The 24,603-nt window shown below is 41.1% G+C and overlaps 2 protein-coding genes across 8 annotated transcripts in view; one reads left to right on the top strand and one right to left on the bottom strand.

Annotated features, from left to right (window-relative positions):
• Positions 1 to 24,603, bottom strand: part of RCBTB2 (RCC1 and BTB domain containing protein 2) — a 122,082-nt gene that overhangs the window by 14,819 nt on the left and 82,660 nt on the right. Inside the window, exon 14 of one of the 2 annotated variants that reach the window (XM_039519855.1) lies at positions 8 to 82. In XM_039519855.1, coding sequence (XP_039375789.1) covers positions 8 to 82 — 75 coding nt within the window. Of the gene's footprint in view, positions 1 to 7; positions 83 to 22,627; positions 24,358 to 24,603 lie in introns of those variants that run through there. The other variant, XM_039519857.1, reaches the window with a different exon arrangement.
• Positions 1 to 24,603, top strand: part of RB1 (RB transcriptional corepressor 1) — a 176,360-nt gene that overhangs the window by 144,346 nt on the left and 7,411 nt on the right. For 5 of the 6 annotated variants that reach the window (XM_039519842.1, XM_039519844.1, XM_039519846.1 and 2 more), the window contains 9 exons: positions 7,456 to 7,574; positions 11,893 to 12,038; positions 12,934 to 13,079; positions 13,810 to 13,914; positions 19,793 to 19,906; positions 20,015 to 20,181; positions 21,424 to 21,460; positions 21,801 to 21,943; positions 22,610 to 22,659. In XM_039519842.1, the coding sequence (XP_039375776.1) occupies positions 7,456 to 7,574; positions 11,893 to 12,038; positions 12,934 to 13,079; positions 13,810 to 13,914; positions 19,793 to 19,906; positions 20,015 to 20,181; positions 21,424 to 21,460; positions 21,801 to 21,943; positions 22,610 to 22,659 (1,027 nt within the window). The remainder of the gene's footprint in view (positions 1 to 7,455; positions 7,575 to 11,892; positions 12,039 to 12,933; positions 13,080 to 13,809; positions 13,915 to 19,792; positions 19,907 to 20,014; positions 20,182 to 21,423; positions 21,461 to 21,800; positions 21,944 to 22,609; positions 22,660 to 24,603) is intronic. The other variant, XM_039519843.1, reaches the window with a different exon arrangement.

The raw sequence follows: 24,603 nt of genomic DNA, 5'->3' as shown, positions 1-24,603 counted from the left end.
TACTTACTGAGCTGGATTTTTCACTTTGAGAAATTACTAATAGGAAATCAGGTTGTTTCTTCTGAAGTCTGGGGTCTCTTGCCTTTAATTTAAAAAAGAAAGTAATACTGCATGAGACTTGCACAAATACTGTACAGTCACACTGAAATGTAAATACTGTGGAGATCCAGACAACAAATCTAATTATTTCAGGTACAGACGTTTCTCTCTGATGATGGTGGGAACACATCTATTTTTTTCTGAGTTTCATTTTCTCGTAGGCACTGAATATTAACCCTTTAGTTCCTGGGAATGATTTTTCTTTGTGCTAAAGACTATTATAAAATGTGTTGAGTCCTACACAGAAAAACTTCTGCATAACTGCTATGGGGACATTCTGAGCCATTTATTAGAACATGTACAGAAGTAATCTTGAATGGCTTTTAAAAACGGGTTTAACACAGTTAGGGTAAATACACAATTGATGTAACTATGTTAGCTTGAAATTGTTTTTTAAAAAGATGTTTGGGGCTCGGATTTTAGTCAGGGCAAACTAGTCTAGAAAGAGCTACAACTGACCATTGCTTTTCTTTTAATTATTCGTGTGGAAGGTTAGCTTACATGTCGAGAGCTCCAGGGCAGCTGAGTCATTATCTAAATTGTTTGCAGAATGTTATCACCGGTTTGCTTAATATCTTTGAGCTAGCCCCATTAGTGCTTACCACTTAGAACTAAGGTCACTATCCTTGCATTAAAGGTCTACAACATACCTTTGTGGTTAAACTTTAAACGTGCAAAAAAATGGTTTGCAAGGTGGCTAGTGAAATGAGTTTGGATTCCCTATTCCGTGAATGTCAGGAAAAGCACCATAGTATTTTATAGATCCCTTTGTTTTAGTTGTAGCAACTCTGACTTTTCTCATCAATTGCTGCCTACAAATGTTTGCCTCACTGTGCTAATGCTGCTAGCCTTTTGTCTCCTTGTTTCTCAGATGTCTTCAGGCTAGATATATGCAAGGTGCACCTTGCACATTCCCTCGTTTAGGAGCTGCTGGTGTCCCCAGCGTAGGCGAGGGCAGCTTGGTGGTAGCACTAACTTGCACCCTGTTGCAGTGGCCCCTATTCATGGGTGCAGAACTGCTGGGACATACTAGCCCGGCTATACCACCTCTCATTCCCAAACTGCATTCCCCTCCTCTGGCCCACCCCCAGTTCTAGGGCTATTCCTAAGAAATGGTGAGGTGATTATTATACCTCCCTACAGCCCCTTTGCATCAGTCTAGCTGCTAAAAATCACATAGGGCAACTATGAATTTGAGCCTCTTGCTTCTGTAGTTCCCATTATACTTGGAATGCCTTCTCCAGAGCTCTTCATCAATCTTCCTTTCTTTATATCCACCCTAAAAATCACTGTTATCTCACCTACAAGACATGAATGTGAAGAAAAGAAAACAAGCGAAACAAGAACAATTTCTGTATTATAACATTCTCTGATAGGTATTGTCTCCTTCCTTTGTTGTTTGACCTTTACTTCTAGTGCCATATTGAATTTAGACTGTAAGCTTTTTGGGACGCTGATCATATTTTATTGGGAGATGTCTAGTACAATTTTCGATACTTGAAAATAACTGAAAAATAAATTGTATTTAGTGCTTACATACGTACCAAATAGATAGATAGCACTTACCGAGGTGTCATTGGTTTAACATGTCTGCCAATCTTCAAGTGTAGTTTAGCAACTCTGTATTCACATTTGAGAAAAGCAAGGAGGTTAATGAAAAGTTATGGGCAGCCAAATTCAGCACTGGTAAAAGCAGGTATTGCTATGCTGGCGTTAAACTGGGGATGTAGCGCAAATTAGCCATTTTTCACTTTTGCATAACAAATATGTGATACTGGTATTTGGAATAACAAAATCTCATGAAAAAGACTTCTCTCATCTAGTCTGAGCTGATGAGCAATCATAATTATTATATTCTTCTGCTGCTTTGTCTCCTGTTTTTTTTTTTTAACCCATCTGCCACAGTCTTAGCTTCTAGCCGAAGGGATTAAAATTCTTTATAGGACAGGCTCCCACACAGCTTTATAGTGGTATTCTGTTTTTGAAATTAATGTTGTGTTAATGTTAAACAGAGGAGATCAAGTTATAGTATTATTCCAACACATCAATAAAGTACAAAAAAACTTGTCCTGTTAAATAAATAAGCAATAGGCACATTTTGAGTTAAAGAATTAAAACAAATCAGACTGTATTAACATCTGAATGAAATCCTCAGCATTGCTTTTGTTATTGTTCCTTTGCCTGAAACCATACAGAAAGCAAGCCCAAATAGAGTCATATTTTGCATGCATCCAACTTCTATTCACTCCCAATTGTGTGTAGAGTCACTAAACTAGGGTTGAAGATAGGCAGACATTAAATCAATGAAACCATGATAAGGTCTATCCAATCGGTTGGAAATTATGGTCCGTAATCTTCAATTCTTTTATGGGATATGTGGTTTAGGTTTGGAGAATTAAGTTATCATTGAGTTAGTCAGGATTTTGTTTTAGCAGGCCTAAATTGTTTCATTGTTCTGAATGCTAGTGATTTTGTTAGTCTTTTCGAAGTGCCTTTGCAAATGAAAGTGAAGCTTCCACCAGTGCTGGGCAACCTACGGGCCTCATGTGGCCCGTCAAGATAATCCGCTGGTGGCTGCAAGACAATTTGTTTACACTGGCTGCCCACAGCTCCCAGTGGCTGTGGTTCACCGTTCCTGGCCAATGGGAGCTCCAGGAAGCAGCAGCTGGCCTTTACTGCTTCACGCAGCTCCCATTGTTTGGGAACGGTGAACCGCGGCCACTGAGAGCTGCAGGGGGCCGTGCCTGTGGACGGTTGATGTAAACAAACTCTCTCGCGGCCCACCAGCAGATTACCCTGATGGGCCACAGGTTGCCCACCACTGTTCTAAACCCTTACAACTGCCTCAGGGATTTCCACCTCTGGCAGAGTGAATACAAAATAGTAGCTTGAAGCAAGTTCTTGCAGCTTCTTTTTAAAGCTGTTAATTTCAGATCTATTCTTGCTTTGGATGAAAGGAACACATCCAATTATTGAATATTTTCCAAAGATTTCATAGCGTCTTAATATTAAAATATCTGATTTAATTTACCAATTTCATAATTATTTTTTGTTGCTTAAAAGTTTGGTTACACTATATATTTCAGATAGTTTAGCAGTAGCCATAGTACTAAGATGCATTATGGACTCAAACCTTGTAAGTGTGTTAGGAAATTATTTAAATGTTAAGAAATCTAAAACAAAGATAAAAGTAGTACCTAAAGAATTGGAAACTTTTTTTTTAAGGTGAAAGATTTCACAGATTTACTTGTTCTTACTTTGAGCCTCACAAAGACTCAAAAATATTTGATTTCTTTGTCAAATTACCTAAAAGAAGATTAAGCATTGTTGTTGTAATTGGTGGACTCTGAAACCAAAACAAGATGATACCAAACTGGGAGGGATTGCAACTGCTTTGAAGGATAGGGTCAAAATTCAAAATGATCTGGACAAATTGGAGAAATGGTCTTAGGTAAACAGGATGAAATTTAATAAAGACAAATGCAAAGTGCTCCACTTAGGACGGAACAATCAGTTTCACACATACAGAATGGGAAGAGACTGTCTAGGAAGGAGTATGGCAGAAAGGGATCTAGGGGTTATAGTGGACCACAAGCTAAATATGAGTCAACAGTGTGATGCTGTTGCAAAAAAAGCAAACGTGATTCTGGGATGCATTAACAGGTGTGTTGTGAGCAAGACACGAGAAGTCATTCTTCCGCTCTACTCTGCACTGGTCAGGCCTCAGCTGGAGTATTGTGTCCAGTTCTGGGCACCGCATTTCAAGAAAGATGTGGAGAAATTGGAGAGGGTCCAGAGAAGAGCAACAAGAATGATTAAAAGTCTAGAGAACATGACCTATGAAGGAAGGCTGAAAGAATTGAGTTTGTTTAGTTTGGAAAAGAGAAGACTGAGAGGGGACATGATAGCAGTTTTCAGGTATCTAAAAGGGAGTCATAAGGAGGTGGGAGAAAACTTGTTCATCTTAACCTCTAAGGATAGCACAAGAAGCAATGGGCTTAAACTGTAGCAAGGGAGGTTTAGGTTGGACATTAGGAAAAAGTTCCTAACCGTCAGGGTGGTTAAACATTGGAATAAACTGCCTAGGGAGGTTGTGGAATCTCCATCTCTGGAGATATTTAAGAGTAGGTTAGATAAATGTCTATCAGGGATGGTCTAGACAGTATTTGGTCCTGCCATGAGGGCAGGGGACTGGACTCGATGACCTCTCGAGGTCCCTTCCAGTCCTAGAATCTATGAAAACCCAGTCCTCATGAATGCAATTCTGAGTTGTGTACATCTGGTTCAGAAAGCTACTGATACTTAAAGGATGTTTGAATTTTGGCTGGGTGCATATGTTAAACTTTTTTTCTTAAAACTCAGTTTCTGAACTCAGTAAAGTGGTATTACCATGGCAGCATGGTCTAATGGTTAGAGTCATGGGAGGACGACTGAGAATCAAACTTCGGCTCTATTCCTGACTCTGTCATGGATTGCTGTGTCTCCTTGGACAAGTTAGTGGTACTAGATCATGTCTCCATTTCCGCCTCAATTAAATGGGGCTGTATTGTCTATCTCAGTTAGCACTTTAAGATCCCCAAAAGAAATGCAGTGTTATTATTTTGTTATTTGAATTTGTACTATGTATCCAGTGACATCAGTCAGATTCTTGAGCAATACATTTACGTGGGCATTTAAAAAAATGTGTGCACTAAAACTGTTCATGTGAAGAGTATTCATGGGTGGAGAGGCTACTGATCTGAAATACTGTTTAAAAGATTTGAGAAGCAATATAACATCTCAGATAATGTGAGTAAAGTTACTTTACAAACAAAAGTCACTTAGATAAACCTTATCAATAGATAAAACTGAGTTTTGGGTACAAAGTTCTTTTTTTAAGCATTGATTACTCCAACTGGAACTCGTGGATAATGACCTCAGTTTTTGCACATTCAAGAAAAGTCCCTAGTTTTAGAATATTATTGTACTCTAAGTCTCAGTGCTTGCACTATTAACCCCTGTATTCAGTGGCTCATATCTTATCTCAAAAAATTAGCATTCAAGAGATCAGGTTCCCCAAAGAAATAATTTGATAAATATTTCATTTTTTGAAAATAGAGAAAAACAAAGGCAAATACATAACTTAAGACTTTCTATAACCAAAGTCAATTCAAATACATTTAAAGGGATGGAAAACTAGGAGAAAAGCAGCCTACTTGGAAAGAACCCAGAACTCCTGTTTTCATGTGCTTAACCACTAGAAAGAACAGGAGTACTTGTGGCACCTTAGAGACTAACAAATTTATTTGAGCATAAGCTTTCGTCGGCTACAGCCCACTTCTTCAGATGCATAGCACTACACACTCTCATTATGCTGAAATTTGGTCTTCTGTTTTTCTGTTTTCCTTTCATCTCTCTCCTTCCAGACTAGCTGTTTGCATTAATACATTTTTCTTACTTCTTTTTCATCAAGAAGAGTATTTTCCTCATCATAGATATTTAAAATCTGAATTGAATGGGTACAGGAATCTCCCATCCCCCTTGGCTAGTGGAGCTGTTACTCACGACAAGGGAAGAGGGGAAGCTTGAAAAATGAGTGACTTAGCCTTCTTCAGGAGACAGGAGCAGCATTGACAGCAGGAGGGGCTGTTGAGAGGAACTGAGGCGTGATGTAGATGGGAGAGTGAGAAGCTGAGGTAACAGTTGTCTGTTTGGACATGTGTGGGAGTTCTGAAGGTGTAATAGGCAAGCAAATCATACATTCATGTAAATACTTGTAGTTACTGAGAAAAGTCATGCAAACCAGCCCACATCACCTGGTTGGCCTGCAGGTACTTGTATAACTGAGAAATAACTGCGGTCGTGAGCCAGTAACTGTACATCATTTCTCTGCTGTGGCTTAGTGCTGGTACTGCCAAAAATCATGGCTTGGAAATTATGAGATTGTAAAAAAAATATATGCTTGGTTCTTTTTGTCTTCTGGTTTTTGAACCTGCAGGATTCATGTTTTCAAGCTCCTCTCCACAATGATGAGGACTAGAAATTTTTTGTTTGTTTGTTTAATGAAAATTGAGATTCCATTGGGGTCACCTGATTCCAGATGCTAGGGTTTGAGAAAATCCCCCAACTATCCTGAGATTTGCAATACAATCTCAAGAGTTTGCAACACTGCAATTCCCATTCAGAATAATAGAGCTGTAGGGAAAAAACTGAATACCAGTGTTTGAAGTTTTTTGCCTTTATGCGAGACTGGTGCAGCTGGGATGACCAGTTTACTTTACATTTGCTTGTGAACCTACAATTCAGTGCTGTGTTCACGTTACAGACTCCTTTGTCAATTTTGCTATTATAAATACGTTTGCAGTCTTTTCATGTATATTTATAAGTAACACATTCATCCACAGAATTTGATGGACCTTGAACAGACAAGCAACACATTCATTATATGTAAAATGTTCGGTCCATCAATATTGATGCTCTCTGCTTCAGATTGGGGTAGGAAAATGCCGACTTCCCACTTTTTGCTCATCCATATCTGCCATTGTTTACTACCTGACTAATAATGCCTTTTTACTCCCAATACAAAGCTTAACACCACATAAATAGATACATTTCTCTTCTCCCCATTATTCCTGACTTGATATTGGTGGCTGGGTTTTGGTGTCACATTACTGAAAGGGTATTATTGCTAAGCAGGAGCCCCCTGCTGAAGTAGACATAAACAAAAAAATCCAGCAATTCCGTATTTTCAAGACTAGTTTAGTGCTATGGTGTGAAGCAAGAATATGTTTTTCATGCATTTCTATATAGTTCTACCAACAACTTCACAGATAAGCTGCGAGGAACCTGAGGTTCTGCTATTGATGATGACGGTGTGAGATCCTTGCTTCATCCATCTTCTCCACTCCACTTGTAACCGTCTCCCACTGCCCTTCCCCATCACCTCTCCGTTATCGTTAATCTTAGCAGGGTTCAGACTTCCTCCTTAGCCAAAAGTACCAGTAATCAACCTACAATCCAAAAGGAGATCTTAAGTGCCTGTGAACTGCAACTTGACGCTCTTGAGTCTTCCTGTATTTAACACATAGCAGCTAAAGTAAGCCAGGAAGCACTGGAACTGGAACAGGATCAGTCAAAAAAGGAGGAGGAGCACAGGTCCATCACACTGGCCTTTTCAAATTCCAACTGAGGGTTATGGAGGAGGCAGAATGTCCTTGAACTGGCTAACTGAAGCCATTGCCAGAGGAAGTGCAGAGTGAACACTAGAAATAAACAGAAAGACAGAGCACTTGAGCAGTGCCCTAATTGTTGATGTGATTCTTGTCAGATAGTCAGTTTCCTTTGCTAATGTTCTGTTACTATGATTTTCTCTTTTAGGATTCGTCTCTATTTGATCTTATTAAGCAATCCAAGGAACGAGAGGGCCAAGTTGATCAACCTGAGCCCACCTGCACTCTTAACTTGCCTCTCCAGCATAATCACACTGCGGCAGATCTGTAAGTAAAGTGCATGCATGGAGATAAGTGCTGTGTGGAGTAAATTCCTTCCACAATATTTTTTAACTATTTATTTATATAGTGCATTTTTCCTTGTTGGACTTGGTACTAAAGTTATGCCGAATTGTGCATTACATTTGCTGGGACTCATACTAAAAACAGGCTATCCTCAACCAAATTTTAAAATATCTTTTTTCAAACTCTATCAACTTATACTTCTAATGTCATTTCTGTTTACCAGGATTTCCCTGCAAATTGTTATGTTACATGGCATGACTTCATCTGTGTAGGGATAGATATACTCTTTTTACTTAAATACATTGACAAAATTTCTTAGTATGCCCCTATTTTCAAAAGGTTTGTGATGCCATAAGCCAGCATGTGTGATTACAGCTGCTACCCAACACCACAACCAGCATTTCTTCCCAACTCCCTTGATCTGGTCTGCCAGCAGCAGCTTCTCACTGGCCCCACCAGACATGGGCAAGTGGGGTAATCTCCACACCCAATAGTGCCAGAGGGGGAAAAAAATGCCTGCAGCCAACAATTTGGCAGAGCAGAGAGACACTTTGTTTCTTCTTTGAGTGATGGTATCTATTGTATTCCACTGAGGGTTATGTGCATGCACTATGCTCCCAGAGCCAGAGTTTTTCAAAGTAGTATTGCGTGGTGGTCCATGCATGCACCTTTTTATTGCCTTGTGGTTTTGCCTGAGGCAATAAAAGGCGGGTCAGACAGACCAGGTCTCCAGTTCCTTCTCACCGCCACCTGCTCTTGTGTCTGGTTACTGGATTATGCTGATGATGCCGGGATTCCTGCCCTTGCTCATTCTCCACCAGCGATGAACACCAACACTGTTTGTACTGTTTGGGGACAGCCCACATCACCTCCAGGTGCAGCATCTGCCTCTCCTTCCCTGCCCGTACACAGGAAGGCTGAGCTGTCCACCTCAAGAAGCAGCTCTTGGAGGTAGTCATGGGCTTAAAATGGATCCTGGCTGGGGAACCCCCCTGCACGTTGGCCTGAGCAATCCAAGAGCACTCCTCCTATTGCAGAGCCTCCATCTGGATCCATCAATACCAGTGCTGTGGACCCTGCGTTGGTTCCTAGCCATGAACCATGGAAACATGTGCATTAGCATGGCAGTACATTTTCCTCCAAATCCAAGAAGGACACTGAACTGTCCATGAGTTCTGGCCACACATGAGCTATGCACTACAAGGCACATGAGCAGTCAGAGGCCGCACTGCATGCCGGATCCGCATATCCCTCCTGCTTCAACTCTGCTGGCATCCCATGAATTGTTGGTCCTGAGACAGATGCCTTTACGGGTTCTGGTCCCATTAATAGACTGGATACCGTTGACTCCGGGGAGACTTGGAAGTGCTTCTAGACCTCACAAACTGTCCTGGTAGGACAAAGTTCTCTGCAAGTTCCGGTGCACTTACTAGGGGAGGACTCGTGCCCACTCACTGGGCAATGCTCTGGTCGACAATTGGTCAGACTGGATGAACTATGCCTTCCCCCTCCTACCGCTCCAACCTCACGTCCTCTGCAAACTCCAGAGGGAGATAGCGATGGCCATTCTGATTGCTTCATTATGGCCTTGCCAATTCTGGTTCCCTCTTCTTCTCCGCACGTCAAAACTACCTCCATTCCTGCTCCATACATTTCCAGAACTGCTGACAAAACAACGGCAGACTCAGGCATCAAGATCCATGGACATTACACCTGACAGCATGGTTTTTGCATGGACACCTCCATTAGCATGAGAATGCTCATTGGCAGTACAAGACGTCCTGTCCAGTAGCTAAAAGGATTCCCCAAGGTGATCCTGTCAGGCCAAATGGGCTCTTTTTACCTGCTGGACCCAACAGCAAGGTCTTGCTCCTGAAGCTGTGGGCATCCCCGTGCTCTTAGACTATTTCCTCCACCTGAAAACCTGGGAACTCGCTTTCAGCTCTGTCAGAGTGCATGCAGTTGCCACCAGTGCTTTCCATCCTCCGGTGGAAGGGCATTCAGTTTTTCATAGAATTGTAGGACTGCAAGGGGCCTACATGGCAGGACTGAGTATTATCTAGACCTGTGAACTTAAACAACCTGTGAACCCCTTTTACTAAAACGTCAAGTCTCGCAAACCCCTACTAAAAATTAATATTTCCAGGGATTTTCTCCTTTACCTGAGTATAAATGATAAAAGCAGTGATCTTGGAAATGTAAAATTTGTTTTATGACATGCTTATTACACACTATTTATTATTATTATTTTATTACAGTATTTTTATTACATTATGAAAACGGCAACACTTTTCCAAGATCTCACTTTCATAGCTTGCATCACTTTGAATAAGCCTGTTATAAGACAAGGCTCCTATGTTTCATCAAGGAGTATCAGATCTGAAATAGCATGAAGGTATTTAAGAAGCCAACTCAAGAGTTCTTCCTATACAAGCATTCTGTTCTTGAGCAGTCCAGGCAAACAACGCACATTACAACAAAGCTTAAACTTGTTCTTCATAATAATTTTAAAAACAATACTAGCTGCCTATTTAATTTTAAAAACAGCAAAAAATATCCACCTCCCTTTCCATTTCTTATAAGGAGTCTTGAAGTTTAAATCTCCTCACGGTGACAGATATGCTTGCTTTGATCTGCTTAGCTCTTGGAAGCCAGGGACTCCAGGCTGCTCAGAGTGCCTAGGGACAGCTCTGTCCGCCATTAGGGAATTTTTTCCTGAGAACCCCTTGTAACATTTCGTGAACCCCCAGGGGTTCACGAACCCCAGTTTGGAAACCACTAACCTAGTCCTTAATGAACTCTCCCTTCAAACTGCTGTCCTCCTGCCCTCTTTCTCTTCTCTGCTTTCCTTGTTGCCATTTCCTCAGTGAGGAGGGTTGGGGAGCTGGCAAACACCCCTCCTCCCCGCCGCTCACCAGGTTCCATAAGCACAAAGTCTCGCTGCGACAGCATCCCAAGTTTCTGCCAAAGGTGGATTCCCAATTTCACCTCAACCAACGTATACATCTGCCTACCTTCTTTTCAAAAGTGTATGTCTCAAATGAGGAAGGGTGGCTTTATTCCTTCAACGTGTGTAGGCCTTTGTCCTTTTACCTACAAAGGAGAAAGCCGTTCCAGAAGTCTCCTAGGCTATTTATCGCCATAGTGGCGAGAATAAAAGGACAGGTCATTTCTACGCAGAGAATCTCCAAGTGGGTCTCAGAGTGCATTATGTGTTGCTATCAATTGTCAGGGCACTCTCCACCAGATGGGACACAAGCCCATTCCCAGGGCCGCTGAGAGCAGGTTCGGGCCCTGGTAAAAATAAATTTTCGGGCCCCCCCAGCAAGGGCAGACCAGCTAAACAGGGCCGAGGAAGCTGGGCCCAGGCCCCCTTTCGGACCGCCAGGCCCCGGTAATTTGTACCAGCTTCCCCCCCGTCTTGTCGGCCCTGCCCATTCCACAAGAAGGCAAGCATCAATCATAGCCGCACTTCATGACATGCCTCTCGTGGTCATATGTAAGGCGGCCACATGGAGTCCTGTACACACCTTTTCCTCCGACTGTGGTCTAGTACATGATTCTGCAACAAATGCCTCATTTGGCATAGCAATCCTCTGTTATATGGTTTTGCCATCTTCCTCGCACCCTCCTCCTATCTAGGTACTGCTTGTCAGTCACCCTCAGTGAAATACAATAGGGACCATCACTCGAAGAAGAAGAGGTTACTCACCTGTAACTGGAAGTTCTTCAAGATGTGTGGTCCCTATCTGTATTCCAATACAACCCTCCTTCCCCTCTGCTGCAGCTCTGTAGGTCAGCAGTGAAGAATGTACTGGAGATGCAGTCGGTCTGCTGTACCCTTTATCACCTCAGGTGAAACCACAAGGCAATACAAGGGCACATGCATGGACTGCCGAGCAATTCTACTTTAAAAAGCTCTGCCTCTGGGCGCATAGTGAATGTGCATAACCCTCAGTGAAATACAGATAGGGACTACACATATTGAAGAACCTCCCATTACAGGTAAGTAACCTCCTCTTATATGCTGTGATTGTCTAGACTTTTGGGAAAGATGCTAGTTTCACCAGTCCCTGGTCCTGAGGTGGAGAAGAGGAGAAATATGGATGAGCTTCAATACCTCTGATTTTCAGTTCTCAATTTTAGGAATGACTTGTTTCAATGGAGGCTCTTCCCTTCTAGCAAGGGGAATGGAAAAGAATGCATGTGTATTGTGTATTTACCTTTGTTCACTTGTTTTTTATTTTGAAGTGTCATTTTTGTTTTTATTTTAATATTTTTATTTATGCTGTATATGCAGGTATCTTTCTCCTGTGAGATCTCCTAAGAAGAAAGGCTCCACAGCTTCTTTAAACCCCACTCCTATAATAGATGCTCAGCCTGTTTTGGCACCCCAAACTCAGAAACCACAGAAATCTACCTCCCTTTCATTATTTTACAAAAAAGGTTTGTAGATCATGTTAACAAGAGAGAGCATTTATATGTAGAACACATATATGTAGAAACTGCAAAGTAACCTATCATCATCTATCCCTTGTTTTAATGGAGGTCATAAAAATATATCAGGAAACTGTAATAAACACACTGTACGAACTGTCAGCTGTCATTCTTTCATTAGGGAAAGCATTAAAGCACTCTGAGCAAGTTAGTATTAGGAAAGTCTTAGTACAATACCAGGAGATGAATACGTGTGCTCTACACATATTGTAGCCTAAAGGTAAAAATTAATTTAAAAGCAGGCAGACTTGTGCAGTCTCACATTGATTTAGGCTTCGAGCTATTGTAATATGATGCTTGCAAAATTTAGTCTAATTAAGTGTAGTTGCCAGAATGTTAATTTGGACTGAAAATTCCTATAAACCAACCTACAGGAAATATTGGTGCATATACCCCATGTTCTATACAGACACATACTAATCTCATCAGACATAATATGCAAGCAAAGACAAGGAAAATTCCAACCCCCTCAATGAAATAACCTTGTCTACCAAATCGGTTTTGTTGTTAATGTGTGATGGTCATGAATAATGCCAGTGTATTGAAACCTTCAGTGTAGCAGCAATACAATGACAGATCATGTGCTTTGCAAATGGAAATCATCTCCACCATGTGTCTTCTTCTGGCATATGCTTCTGACATCATGGCTCATTACTGGAGATTAAATCTGGGACCTCCTTTGCTAAAAGTATGAGCCATCCCTATTTGAGCTAAAAGAGAAACTCTACCTGCTAGAGAAGTCACTCATCTTCTGATACAGCAATTAAAGGCAGGCATTCTGAACAGTGGCCTATACAAGTTTCTATATTACCAATGTGATTAATTTTTCTTCTCTTCTCTCAAGTGTATCGGCTGGCATATCTTCGATTAAATACCCTCTGCTTACGGCTTCTGTTTGACCACCCTGAACTAGAACACTTGATCTGGACCCTTTTTCAGCACACGTTGCAAAATGAATATGAACTTATGAAAGACAGGCACTTAGACCAGGTAATATAAATCAATGAGATTTATATTTGCTTTTCAGCAAAATATTGCTTTTCAGTTTTTCAACTGTTAAATTCTGGTATGAGGTTTTTATTTCCACAAGAGGCGGATTATGCAAAGCAGAAATTAGTTTAATACAATGAACTGGTGTATTTAAGAAGGCCTCAATTTACTTTTAACTACTGGAAGTTATTTATGCTGTAATGTCAAAGGCATAGCATGTGTCATTAAAAAATCTTTGAAAAGTAGTTTGTAAAGGCCGAAGTTTACTGTGAATACATTAATTTTGCCTAGGGCAGTCAATACTAATTAATCCACATTTTGTCTTTCTACCCTAAAATTTCAGCTTTATACTGTATCTAAATATGAACTTGAAAAATATTACCATTTTTGTTTAGTGAACTTTTTTGCAAAAAGAAGGGGACATTGGTTTGCCTTTTTTGTTTTTGTTGTCTCCTCCAAGGATTGGTATGGGATGGAATGGCATGTAGATAATTGATTTAGCTCAGTATAGAAATCCTAGAGCTACTGATCTTCACCTTCATTTCCTAGTAACCAATGCTGACTTCACTGAAGTCAATGGCAAAACTCTCATTGACCTCCATGCAGCTGGACTGCACCCCATGTAAATAGAAAAACATGTTAGAATATAGGGGAGGAGGGATAGGTGCTTTCTCAATCTGAAGTATAACAATTGCTGCATTTCTGATTCTTCTTCTTGTTTCTTTAATAGATCATGATGTGTTCCATGTATGGCATATGCAAAGTAAAGAATGTAGATCTTAGGTTTAAAATCATTGTAACAGCATACAAGGAGCTAACCAATACAAATCAAGAGGTATGTAAAATCTTTAAGTATTAGTCATCCATGAATATTGTAACAACGGCGTTTTTAAAGTCAGGTGGAATTTCTTCGCAGGTCCAGGTTTTGTTGAGGAGTTGGCAAAGTTTGTCCTGGAGCATTTAAAGTTCCACCAGCTTTAAAAACCTCAGCTGGGATGCTGTCTGGGCCTGGTGCCTTGTGATTTTTTTTCTGGGTCATGGCACACCAGACTTCCTCAGAAGATGAGGGATCAGCAAGGTGTTCCATTGCTAAGCGTTGTGGAATATAGACTGTGGCAGTGGTGGGCAATCTGTGGCCCAGCAGGGTAAACTGATTGCGGGCCACAAGACATTTTGCGGCTCCCAGTGGCCGCGGTTTGCTGTTCCCGGCCAATGGGAGCTGCAGGAAGTGGCGGCAAGCACATGCCTGCGGCCTGCCGCTTCCTGCAGCTCCCATTGGCTGGGAACAGCAAACTATGGCCACTGGTTGCCGCGGGGGGCCATGCCTGCAGACAGTCAATGTCCGCAAAATGTCTCGCGGGCCGCAGTCAATTTACCCTGATGGGCCACAGGTTGCCCACCACTGCTCTATGGTGTCTTTAGATACCGTGGATTCACGGTTTAGTAGGCTCTCAAAGTGCTCCTTCCAGCGTTGTTTAATAGCTGCATTGTCCTTGAGGAGGGTGAAGCCATCCTGGGAACGTAAAGGGGTTGGGCCTTTGAAGCCTGGCCTTTGTTGCTTGAAAGAAGATTTTCATGTCATCTTGGTCTACGAAACCCTGGATCTCAGAGGTCTTCTCTTCCCACCACTTATTTTTGATGTCACATAGCTTGGACTTCAGCTTCGAGCAGGTGATAAGCCTCATGTTTTCGTTGTTTAGAGGAATTATTTTGCCAGTTACAAAATGCAGTTCTTTTCTGTTGAATTAATGCCAGGATTTTCTCATTGTTTTCATCAAACTAGTCTTGGTGCCGATGAGTAGAATATCCTATAGTTTCAGCACATGCACTGTGAATGGTATTTTTAAGTTGACCCCAGTGCTCTTGAATGTCAATGATGTTACCAGGCAAGTTAGAGAGTTTCTCAGACAGGTGTTGCTGGAACATCTCACAACTGGCTTGGTCTTGAAGTGCTTTGACGTTGACCACTTTTGCTTAGTCTTTGGGTGTTTGCGGTGTGGTGGAGTGAGTTGCAGGTATATGATTGATCTTACTAATCGATGGTCTGTCCAACAGTGATCTGTATCTCTCATGGCTTGTGTGATATGGATATCGGCATAATTTCGGGTTCTGACTATAACATAGTCAAGGAAGTGCCAATGTTTGGACCGAGGATGTTTCCAGGTGGTATATTTGTTACTCTGCCTAACGATGGTATCTGCGATGAGCAGGTCATGTTCCACGCATTTGCTGGGGAGGAGAATACCATTGGGGTTTACATTTGCCAGCCCTTCTTTGCCTATTGTGCTGCTCCAGAGTTGGGAGTCCTGTCTGACTCGGGCATTGAAATCTTCCAGGAGGATGAGTTTGTCTGACTTAGGTGTGGCTGTGAGGATTGCATCGAGAGCACTATAAAACTGCTCCTTGTTGTCTTCCTCATCATCAAGTGTTGGGACATATGCACTGATGACTGTGGCATATCGGTGTTGCTGAGCTTGAGCCGAGTCATGAGATGCTCGTTGATCCCTATGGGAAGCTCCAAAAGCTGACTGGTGATCTTATTTTTGATGACAAAGCCAATCCCATGAATGTGTTTCTCTTCAGGTGGCTTTCCTTTCCAAAAGAAGGTGTAGCGATGACCATCCTCTTTAAATTGGTTCTCATCACCCCAGCAAGTCTCACTAAGAGTTGCAATGTCAATGTTGAGTCTTGCCAGTTCTCTAGCAATTATGGAAGTTCTTCTTTCTGGTATTCACTGGGCTGAGATCTTTGTGCAAGAACTACAGAGGTATTGTCCTCCTCTCCATTGCAAGGAAGATCCTTGTCTGGATCCTAGTAAACCACCTTCTCTCCCTTGCTTAGGAATTCCTTCCTGAATCACAGAGTGGCTTCAGGCCATCCTGAGGCACAATTGACATGATCTTCGTGGTATGACAGATTCAGCAGAAATGTAGAGAGCAACATCAGGAACTGTTCATGGCATTCATTGATCTAACCGCGGCCTATGACTCTACCAATTGTAAGGCCCTATGGAAGGTGCTGTGTAGGTTTGCCTGTCCACAGAAATTCATTTCCATCATCAGACTACTCCATGATGGGATGACTGCCACCATTCTGTGCAACGGCTCAGAGACCGAACCATTCATCATTCACACTGGTGTCAAGCAGGGCTGTGTCATTGCGCCAACCCTCTCCATTTACCTTGCTGTGATCTTGATTCTTATCCTTGACTGCTTTCCTGGTGGAATTGGGATTGAGTATCATATGGATGGTCAACTCCTTAATCTCTGACATCTCCAAACAAACCCTAAGATCATGAGAATCAGCATCACTGACCTTCAGTATGCAGATGACTGTGTCATTCTCACACACAAAGAAGCCGACCTGCAAAGTACCCTAAATCTTTTTGCAGATGCCTATCTGGATCTCCCTCTCTCTCTGTCTCAATGTTGGGAAAACCAAGGTACTCTACCAGCCCTCACCTGCACAAACTACTGTTCGTACTACACAAATCACCATCAGCGGAGAACCCCTGGAAAATGTGGACCATTTTCCATACCTTGGCAGCCACATCTCCCAAACAGCCAGCATTGACACAGAAATTGTATACCTAATTCACTGTGCCAGCACATTCTTTGGAAGACTATTCAAACAAGTTTTCAGTGATAGGGATCTCTATACAGGCACCAAGATTTTGGTTTACAAAGCAGTTGTCATCCCCACTCTTCTCTATATGTGTGAGACCTGGGTAACCTATAGATGACATCTTAAGTGGCTGAAATGGTTCCAACAGCGCTGCCTCAGGAGGATTTCCAGGATCAGCTGGGAAGACCGACGCACTAACATCAGCGTTCTCTCTGCAGTCAACGTCAGCAGTATAGAAGGGCAGGTCATGAAACACCAGCTCCGCTGGGCTGGTCACTGTGTACGTAGGCTTGACACTCACCTCTTGAAGCAAGTACTCTTCTCTCAGTTAAGTCAGGGAAGAAGAGCTTGCAGAGGGCAGCAGAAGCATTTCAAAGACATACTGAAAGTACACCTAAAAAAGGGTGGCATCAACCCAACAAACTGGAAGGATTTAACACAAAACAGAACACAGTGGCACCACTGCTCACTTTGAGGAGAACAGATGTGCTTATGAGACAGAGAAGTGACAAAGGAGAGGAAAAAAGGGCACAACTGTCCAGCCAACAACTGTTGTCTTCAAGATTACACCTGTCACTTCTGTGGGAAAATCTGCAGGGCACGAATTGGGCTCCTCAGCCACTTAAAAACCCATCAATGAACCCCCCTTGGCAGACATCATCCTCGCATCAAGGGATAGCTGAAGAAGAGTCATCCATAAAAATTTTGTTATAACGTTGCGCACGTCCCTCCAAGGATCTCCAAGTCCAGTGTGTCATCTTCATTCTACCTGTGAGGGAACTGACACTCGGAGGTTAAATGATTTACCGGGGTCACACAAAGTATGTGGCAAACACATTTATTTTGATAACTCTCCTCAAAGAAGCAAACCATAATTTTTATTAAAGATACTCATCCTGTGGAAAAAATAGAAGATTAGTGCCTAGCATGTTGAAGTGCTTTTGAAAATCTCATTAGGTGTCTATATGTAACTTATTTGTAAATCTGGTCCTGTGTTCACAATACACATGCACATGAGGGCCTAAATAAGGATGCTTGGGCAAACTTAATTCTAACATTTCCTACCTTTTGAATTCAATCTTAACAGTCCTTTAGTGTAGTTTTAGTCTGTGATCATAAGTACTTAAGCAGTGCTTTACATCTTCAAAGTGTTGAAACAAACAGGTGAAGTGGCTTGTCCACATTAACAGTCAGTGGTGAAACTGTGATTAGAACTCAGGGGATCCTGCAGCCTTCTCCTGTGCTCTAGCCACTAGATTACATTGCATCTCAAAGAGCAAATGTTTGCCTAAATTAGCTGATGCTATCAGCTGTCATTTGATAGCACAAATCCAAGTATGGTGATTGTTATATTTTTTGTTACAAAAGAGTGAACTATTTTTGCAATATTTTCAGTTTTAAAATCTTTGTTTTCTGTACGTACTCTGTTCTGTTTAGTGGCCTCATCTTGCTCTTCTTACTTCTGGAAAAAATTCCATTGAGGTCCATGGGACTACTGCTGTGAACAAACAGAGCAGCATTTGGCCCCAAATAAGCAATATTGCTCAAAATGTGTCTGTGTCTTCTTTAACAGCACAGCAGTATGGTTAAACCTGTCTAAATGACTACTTGAGTAACCAACAAAGGGGTGTTTTAGGGGAGGTGGGTCTTTCACTAAAATGTGATCGAGAACCTTACTTGAACAGCTAAAGGGAATCCAACACATTAAACCATACTTATCTGATAGCAAAGAGTATTTCATTGGTTCAAAGAGTTTAAAATATAAATGTTGAAAGATTTGTTTAATTATGAAAAGTCACTTATAGCCAAGGCAGTTGTCCACTAATTGCCTTTGATGTAGGTGAAATAAAAATGTAAGGGTTGTTATATTAAACTGCTGGATGTTTCAGTGGAAAACTTAAAAGAATGCACAGAACTATGCAAGGCGTCCTGTTTCCTGTTCATGAACTGCGTGTATGCATCATGTGGCCCTATGAGCACTGATGTTAAGAGCAGATAAATTGGTCTTTTAGAATAGGGTGTTGCTGTAGGTGAGAACCAGTTGGTGAGATTGGAAAGATGATTATTTAAGTTCTGATTATTTTAATAGTTTATGCATGTGCTTAAGTCAAATTGATTTCAGTCAGAATTCTAGCAAGTGAGATGTAAGCACATGCTTATATGTTTTGCTGAATTGGGGCTGTAACACGCTAAGGGTTACCTTTGGGTGGTTGCTGTGGCCAAGTGGGCTATCGCACGGGTTTCACTGTAAATTTATTTTAAAAACTTGATTGTCTAAAAAAAAGTCTTCATATTTTAAAATACAAATGAAAAGTTCTTTAACGATATCATACAGAGAAGATTCTCATATTTGGGTTTCATGGTTCCAGCATCAGACATAAAGGAATTCCCTTTGCCGTCACGGGGTAGTCTGCGCTGAGGGTACTTGGAGCTAGAAGTGTGATTCACAGTTCACATACACAGTCTCACAGTACCTCTCATCAAGGTAGTATGCTAAAAATAATAGTCACCACAGAAGCACAGGCAGTGGCAAGCCGCAGTACGGGCTAGCCATCCTGAGTACAAACCTGTGGGTATATACTCTGGGTGGCTATCCTGTGCCACCACTGCTCGCCGCTGCCTGTGCTACCATGGCTACACTGCTATTTTTAGCATGCTAACTTGACAAGAGCTAGTGTGAGTATGTGTTCATGAGCTGGGACTAGCACCCCTTGCTCCAAGTAAAGACAAAGCCTAAAATTTTGCACTGACGTAACTAAATTGGTAGAAAAACCAATTCAGTTAAATTGGTGCAGCTTGTGACTGTGAATGCAGTTCTTCTGATACAAACACATTAATATTGGTATAACTGTGTCTGATTAGGGGGTTGCACCAAGGTAACTAAGTCAGTTTTTCTACCGATTTACTTAAATCTGCAAAAACTGAGTGTAGAAAAGCCCTGAGCAGCAGTGCTGGCAGCTAGCACACAAGACACAAACACCCTTAAATATTGGCCAATGCTGATTTAAATAAATGGTGCATGCTGTGGGAACTGGACTGAAATTCAAATTTAAGATTATTTTTAATATATAATTTTTAACCCTTTGTAGACTTTCAAACGAGTGCTGATCAGGGAAGGACAATATGACTCCATTATAGTCTTCTACAACTTAGTGTTTATGCAGAAACTGAAAACTAACATTTTGCAGTATGCCTCCAATAGGGTAAGTTGTTGATCTCCTATATATTTGTTGTGCTGAAAGTTAATCAGTTAACTGACTTCAAATATTATATTGTAATTATTAAATATCCTACTTACTCTTTTGTCATAGCCTCCCACCTTGTCACCCATCCCCCACATTCCTCGAAGTCCTTACAAATTTTCTAATTCTCCCCTACGTGTCCCTGCTGGAAATAACATCTACATCTCACCCTTGAAGAGTCCATACAAATTCTCTGAAGGGATGTTGTCACCCACAAAGATGACTCCAAGATCCAGGTTGGTAATAAACAATTCTCTGAACGGTGACAGTAACAAATAAGTATTTAATTCAAGGAAGTTAGGAAATTATACACTGTGATTTTGTTAGATATCAGTGGCTATAGCTCTTTCTTTTGGTCCAAAGTTTGAGCTCTATTTTGCAACCTTTACTTAGAATGAGGCCTTTTACTTTGTAACCATCCACCGGAAGATGGATTTGTTATGAAATAGAAACATCGTTTCTTAGATGTGCCTCATTTGATCTTATATTTTCACTATCTATGTATATCATAGTCATGTAAAATGTGAACTACTTGAGTGCAACCAGCATGTGCACTGATGGCTCAGAGGACTTGTAATGGGTCAGCAGTCTAGCTTTATGCTACTACACCTCTACCCCGATATAACGCGACCTGATATAACACAAATTCGGATATAACACGGTAAAGCAGCACTCCGGGGTAGTGGGGCTGTGCACTCCGGCAGATCAAAGCAAGTTTGATATAACACGGTTTCACCTATAACACGGTAAGATTTTTTGGCTCCCAAAGACAGCGTTATATCGAGGTAGAGGTGTAGTTTTTGATTCCGCCAAGGATGGTAGCAATTGAACATCACTGGTTGCCACACTCTGGCTGTTTGGCCTATGCAAAATAAGTTTGTTATCTTAGTCTAGTGCCTAGTGAACACCATCACAACAGGCCTCCTTGAGGGCAGGCTCAGCACAGCAGCCAAGGATTGCATGGGCATGGACATCGAAAAAGTTACAAATATCATTGTTTGTTTTAGGTTAAACTCCTGCTATGATTTTGGTTAGCAAACATCTAAAGGTAATGATCAAAGGAAGGGCATGTCTGGGCTACCCACCTACTGAGAAGGGGGGTGTTCCTGTCAAAAAGCATGGGATGGACTAAGCGGGCCTCTAATTCTCTCCAATTCCACAATTTCTCTTCCATGTTCACTTCAAGGTGATTCTAATTTGGTGGTTCAGCACTTCCTCATTCTGTCTAGAATTGTAAACATTTCAGAAGAAATTGTTAAGGTTGTGGTGAATGTTTTGCCCTCATTGAATGCTTAGCATATTTTTATGCTAAGAGATAAGGGAGAGATTTCTTTAGTTGAATATGCCAGTGTCTTAGAAAGCATATGTTCTCTTCACTAGTCTTCATGCCGAATTGTGCAAGTTTGTGAGTGTTTCTGTCTTTTCACTGATACATAAGGCTTTATCTTTAAAGGTCGTCTTCTTGTTTGTCTTGACAGAATCCTGGTGTCAATTGGTGAATCATTTGGGGTGAGCGTAAGTTTTTGAATGTCAAATCTTGTATATGTAAAAAAAAAACATTTGGAAGGAATGTGCAGTCTTCTGTTTTGTAGAACTGGTCAGTGTCACTGCTTTAGTTGAGTGTGTTGTGGAATTTGTAAATACAAAGATTGCTGGGGGACTTGCTAGCATCTCTGAAATAGCCTGAATTTATAAAAAATCTTCCATGTTATATTAGAGTAGTTTGGGAAAGTTTTAAAGAGCTCTTAAAAGACAGCAGATATATAGAACGCTGAAAAATTGATTTTTGGCTAGTAGTCTGGAAAATGTACATAGGTAACTGGGAATGTTTTTTATGATCTTCTTGTAATCCCAGACTTCTGAGAAGTTTCAGAAAATAAACCAAATGGTGGGTAGCAGTGATCGTCAGCTGAAACGCAGTGCTGAAGTAAGCACTGCCCCTAAACCGCTGAAGAGACTTCGCTTTGATATAGAAGGACAGGATGAGGCAGATGGAAGGTAGGCTATAGTTCTTAACTTCTCATGAAGCTACATGTACTTTATTTCTGGAGGCCTATAACAATGTTTAGCAAAATAATAACAAAGGAAACAAGCTACCGTCATACAGAGATACTATGTCTTAGCTAATGTAGGTATGCAGTGTTGCTGTAGCTGTGTTGTCAAAATTCAGTATTTTCCAGTTTTGTTTCTCAGACCTGAAGTAGAGCTCTCCGTAAGCACGAAAGCGTGTCTCTCTCACTAACAGAAGTTGGTCCAATAAAATATATTACCTCTCTTACCTAATATATGGAATAATATAACATCTTTAGTGATAGATTTTAGCCTAGTGTTTCTTGAACCTGAACCTCTCTAGTGTCAGGAGCAAGAGTCTCTCCTGCTGACAGCAAGTACAGTACTGGGTGCTAGACCAGAATTGGATATTAAACTACTGTCTCATACTTAGCAAAATTGAAGATAAAATTGAATATCAGAAAGCTAATAACTCTTGAATCAGCTTTAGTATGCAGAAAAAAATACTAGGGCTAGGTTTGCATTTTTTACAAGAAACCAGAAAGAGGTGGTGACAGTGCTGACGTGAACTAACCAGAGTTAGTAACTTGCTTTATTTAGACAAAAATAAAAAGAACATGCTACTTGCTTCAATGAAATGTTTTCTGTCCACAGCAAACACTTACCTGGGGAATCCAAATTCCAGCAGAAGCTTGCAGAAATGAGTAAGTATTGTCTACTGTAGTAAATGAGTAGAAATGATAGTCTTGGATAAAAAAGGTCGTTTCCCTGCATGCCAACTTCTCTGAATAAAAGCCTTGGTAAACATATACATAATTTCAGTAACAGAAGGAATTACTGGGTACATTTATTACGTTACTCAGTCTTACAGAGTTTCCATCCGATCTTGAAAATATAGTTTAAAATGGAAATACTGGGCCACCATTTCAAGTGTGCTAACTGACATAGATGTCATGTAAGATAGACATTTCCTGTAGATAATGTATGAACATGACACATTTTTCTTAAACATTGGAATTCTTAGACTGAAGCTTTCTAAATAAATACTGGCCTTAATACAGTTCTAAGTAATATGCGAAAGATTTGTTGTAGTAAATTTATCATTTGCTTCTGGATAGAAAGGGGATCTTAAGAGATGTATAGTATGTGCTCAGTCTGTAGTTGGGATCTAGCATATGGAGTTGTATGGTACATTTTTGAAGAGGATAGGCGGAATCATACCATATACTGCCCTGGACATACAACACAACTCTCATGGTAGATGTCTGGGGGATTTGGTGAGGCTTGAGGGCAAGACATAACTGTGTTACAGCCGAATTAGTGCTAACTTTCTTTTCAGACCTTCAGATGTTGTTTGTGACAACTTGTGTGAGTCTGACCTATAAGAGTATTAAACTGAAAGCTTTATACTGAATGTGAAAATGGATGTTTAGCCTCTCCTCTTAAATTATTTAACTGTAAGCATGGTTTACCGGTTATAAAAATTGCACTTAAGCTCAAAAGAGTTGCATTTAAATTGATTTGGTAACTGATCTAATCTTTCTAAGTTAGTTACAGAAATAAACTGCCCAGTACAGTGAATGTTAAACAGTGGTGTTTGTAGTGCTTAAGCAGTTTTTGTAGTCTGGTAAATAAGTGTTGCTGTGCTAGTTTCTTTTGGAACTGTTGGTTTTGCTGATAAATGCTGTAATACACAAAAATAAAAATAAAATACATGTACAAAACCCAAAATACAATCCACCAGAGGTGCTCTGGTAAACAAGTGTTTCCAGCTGCCTGATGGTTCAGTAGCAATGCTGTCTCAGAAACAACTGCAGTTACCATGCTAGGATGGAAAAGGTTTTAGTATGGAGGCAGATTTGGGGAAAATTCTTGAATACCACTGCTCCCTACTACTGCCTCCCTTCCAGGCCCCCTACAACACAGAGAAAAAACCCTTAAGACCTTCCATGACATCATTTTTGTGTAAGGAAAGCTGCCACTCCTACCCCCCACTCCCCTAAAAATTACTACAGTTTACATAGGATATGTCCAGTGATCCCTATACGTGGTTTGGCTCCCCTTTCATTTGGTCAGTGGAGGCAGGGAGACCCTTTCATTTGAGAGCCACCCCCATCTATGTTCCTTCAAGTGTCTGGATCCATTGTAGAGATTGGAGCTCAAAACATCTTTCCATCTGCTAAATGCTATCTTGGAATTTCACCAGCAATAGCTCTACTTTAATTCGTCTTCTGTCCCCCCTTGCTTCCCAGTACAGACTTGCATGTTTTCTAGCTGGAGTATTGGAGCAAATGTTTGCAGAAAGTATGGAGACAATCTGCAGTCCGGGGCCCTCTTCTTCTACAGGACCATGATGCCTCTTCTGCTCACAGATTTCTCAGTTGGACTGGGAACTGAATGAGCTAAATGAAGAAAGAGCAGAAGTTTAGGAAGTGGCTGGGCCCCTTGAGAGACCAGAAGCAGCAGGAGACTCACCAAAATATAAAAAAACCCACTGCTCAGCAGTGCTGTCACATCAGAGAGAGACAGAGCTACTGTAGTGGTACTCCACTAATCACAGAAATACCTTCCAAGGGAAAGTTGGGGGGAGGAGGCTCCCTTGCCTAAGAAAAACTAGCTGAATTTTGCCCATATTCAGTTTCTCATTG

This window comes from Mauremys reevesii, linkage group 1 (assembly GCF_016161935.1).
Source record: "Mauremys reevesii isolate NIE-2019 linkage group 1, ASM1616193v1, whole genome shotgun sequence".
NCBI classification, from domain to species: domain Eukaryota; kingdom Metazoa; phylum Chordata; order Testudines; family Geoemydidae; genus Mauremys; species Mauremys reevesii.
Note: the sequence above shows the minus strand (reverse complement) of the source record. Positions and strands in the feature narration are given on the sequence as shown.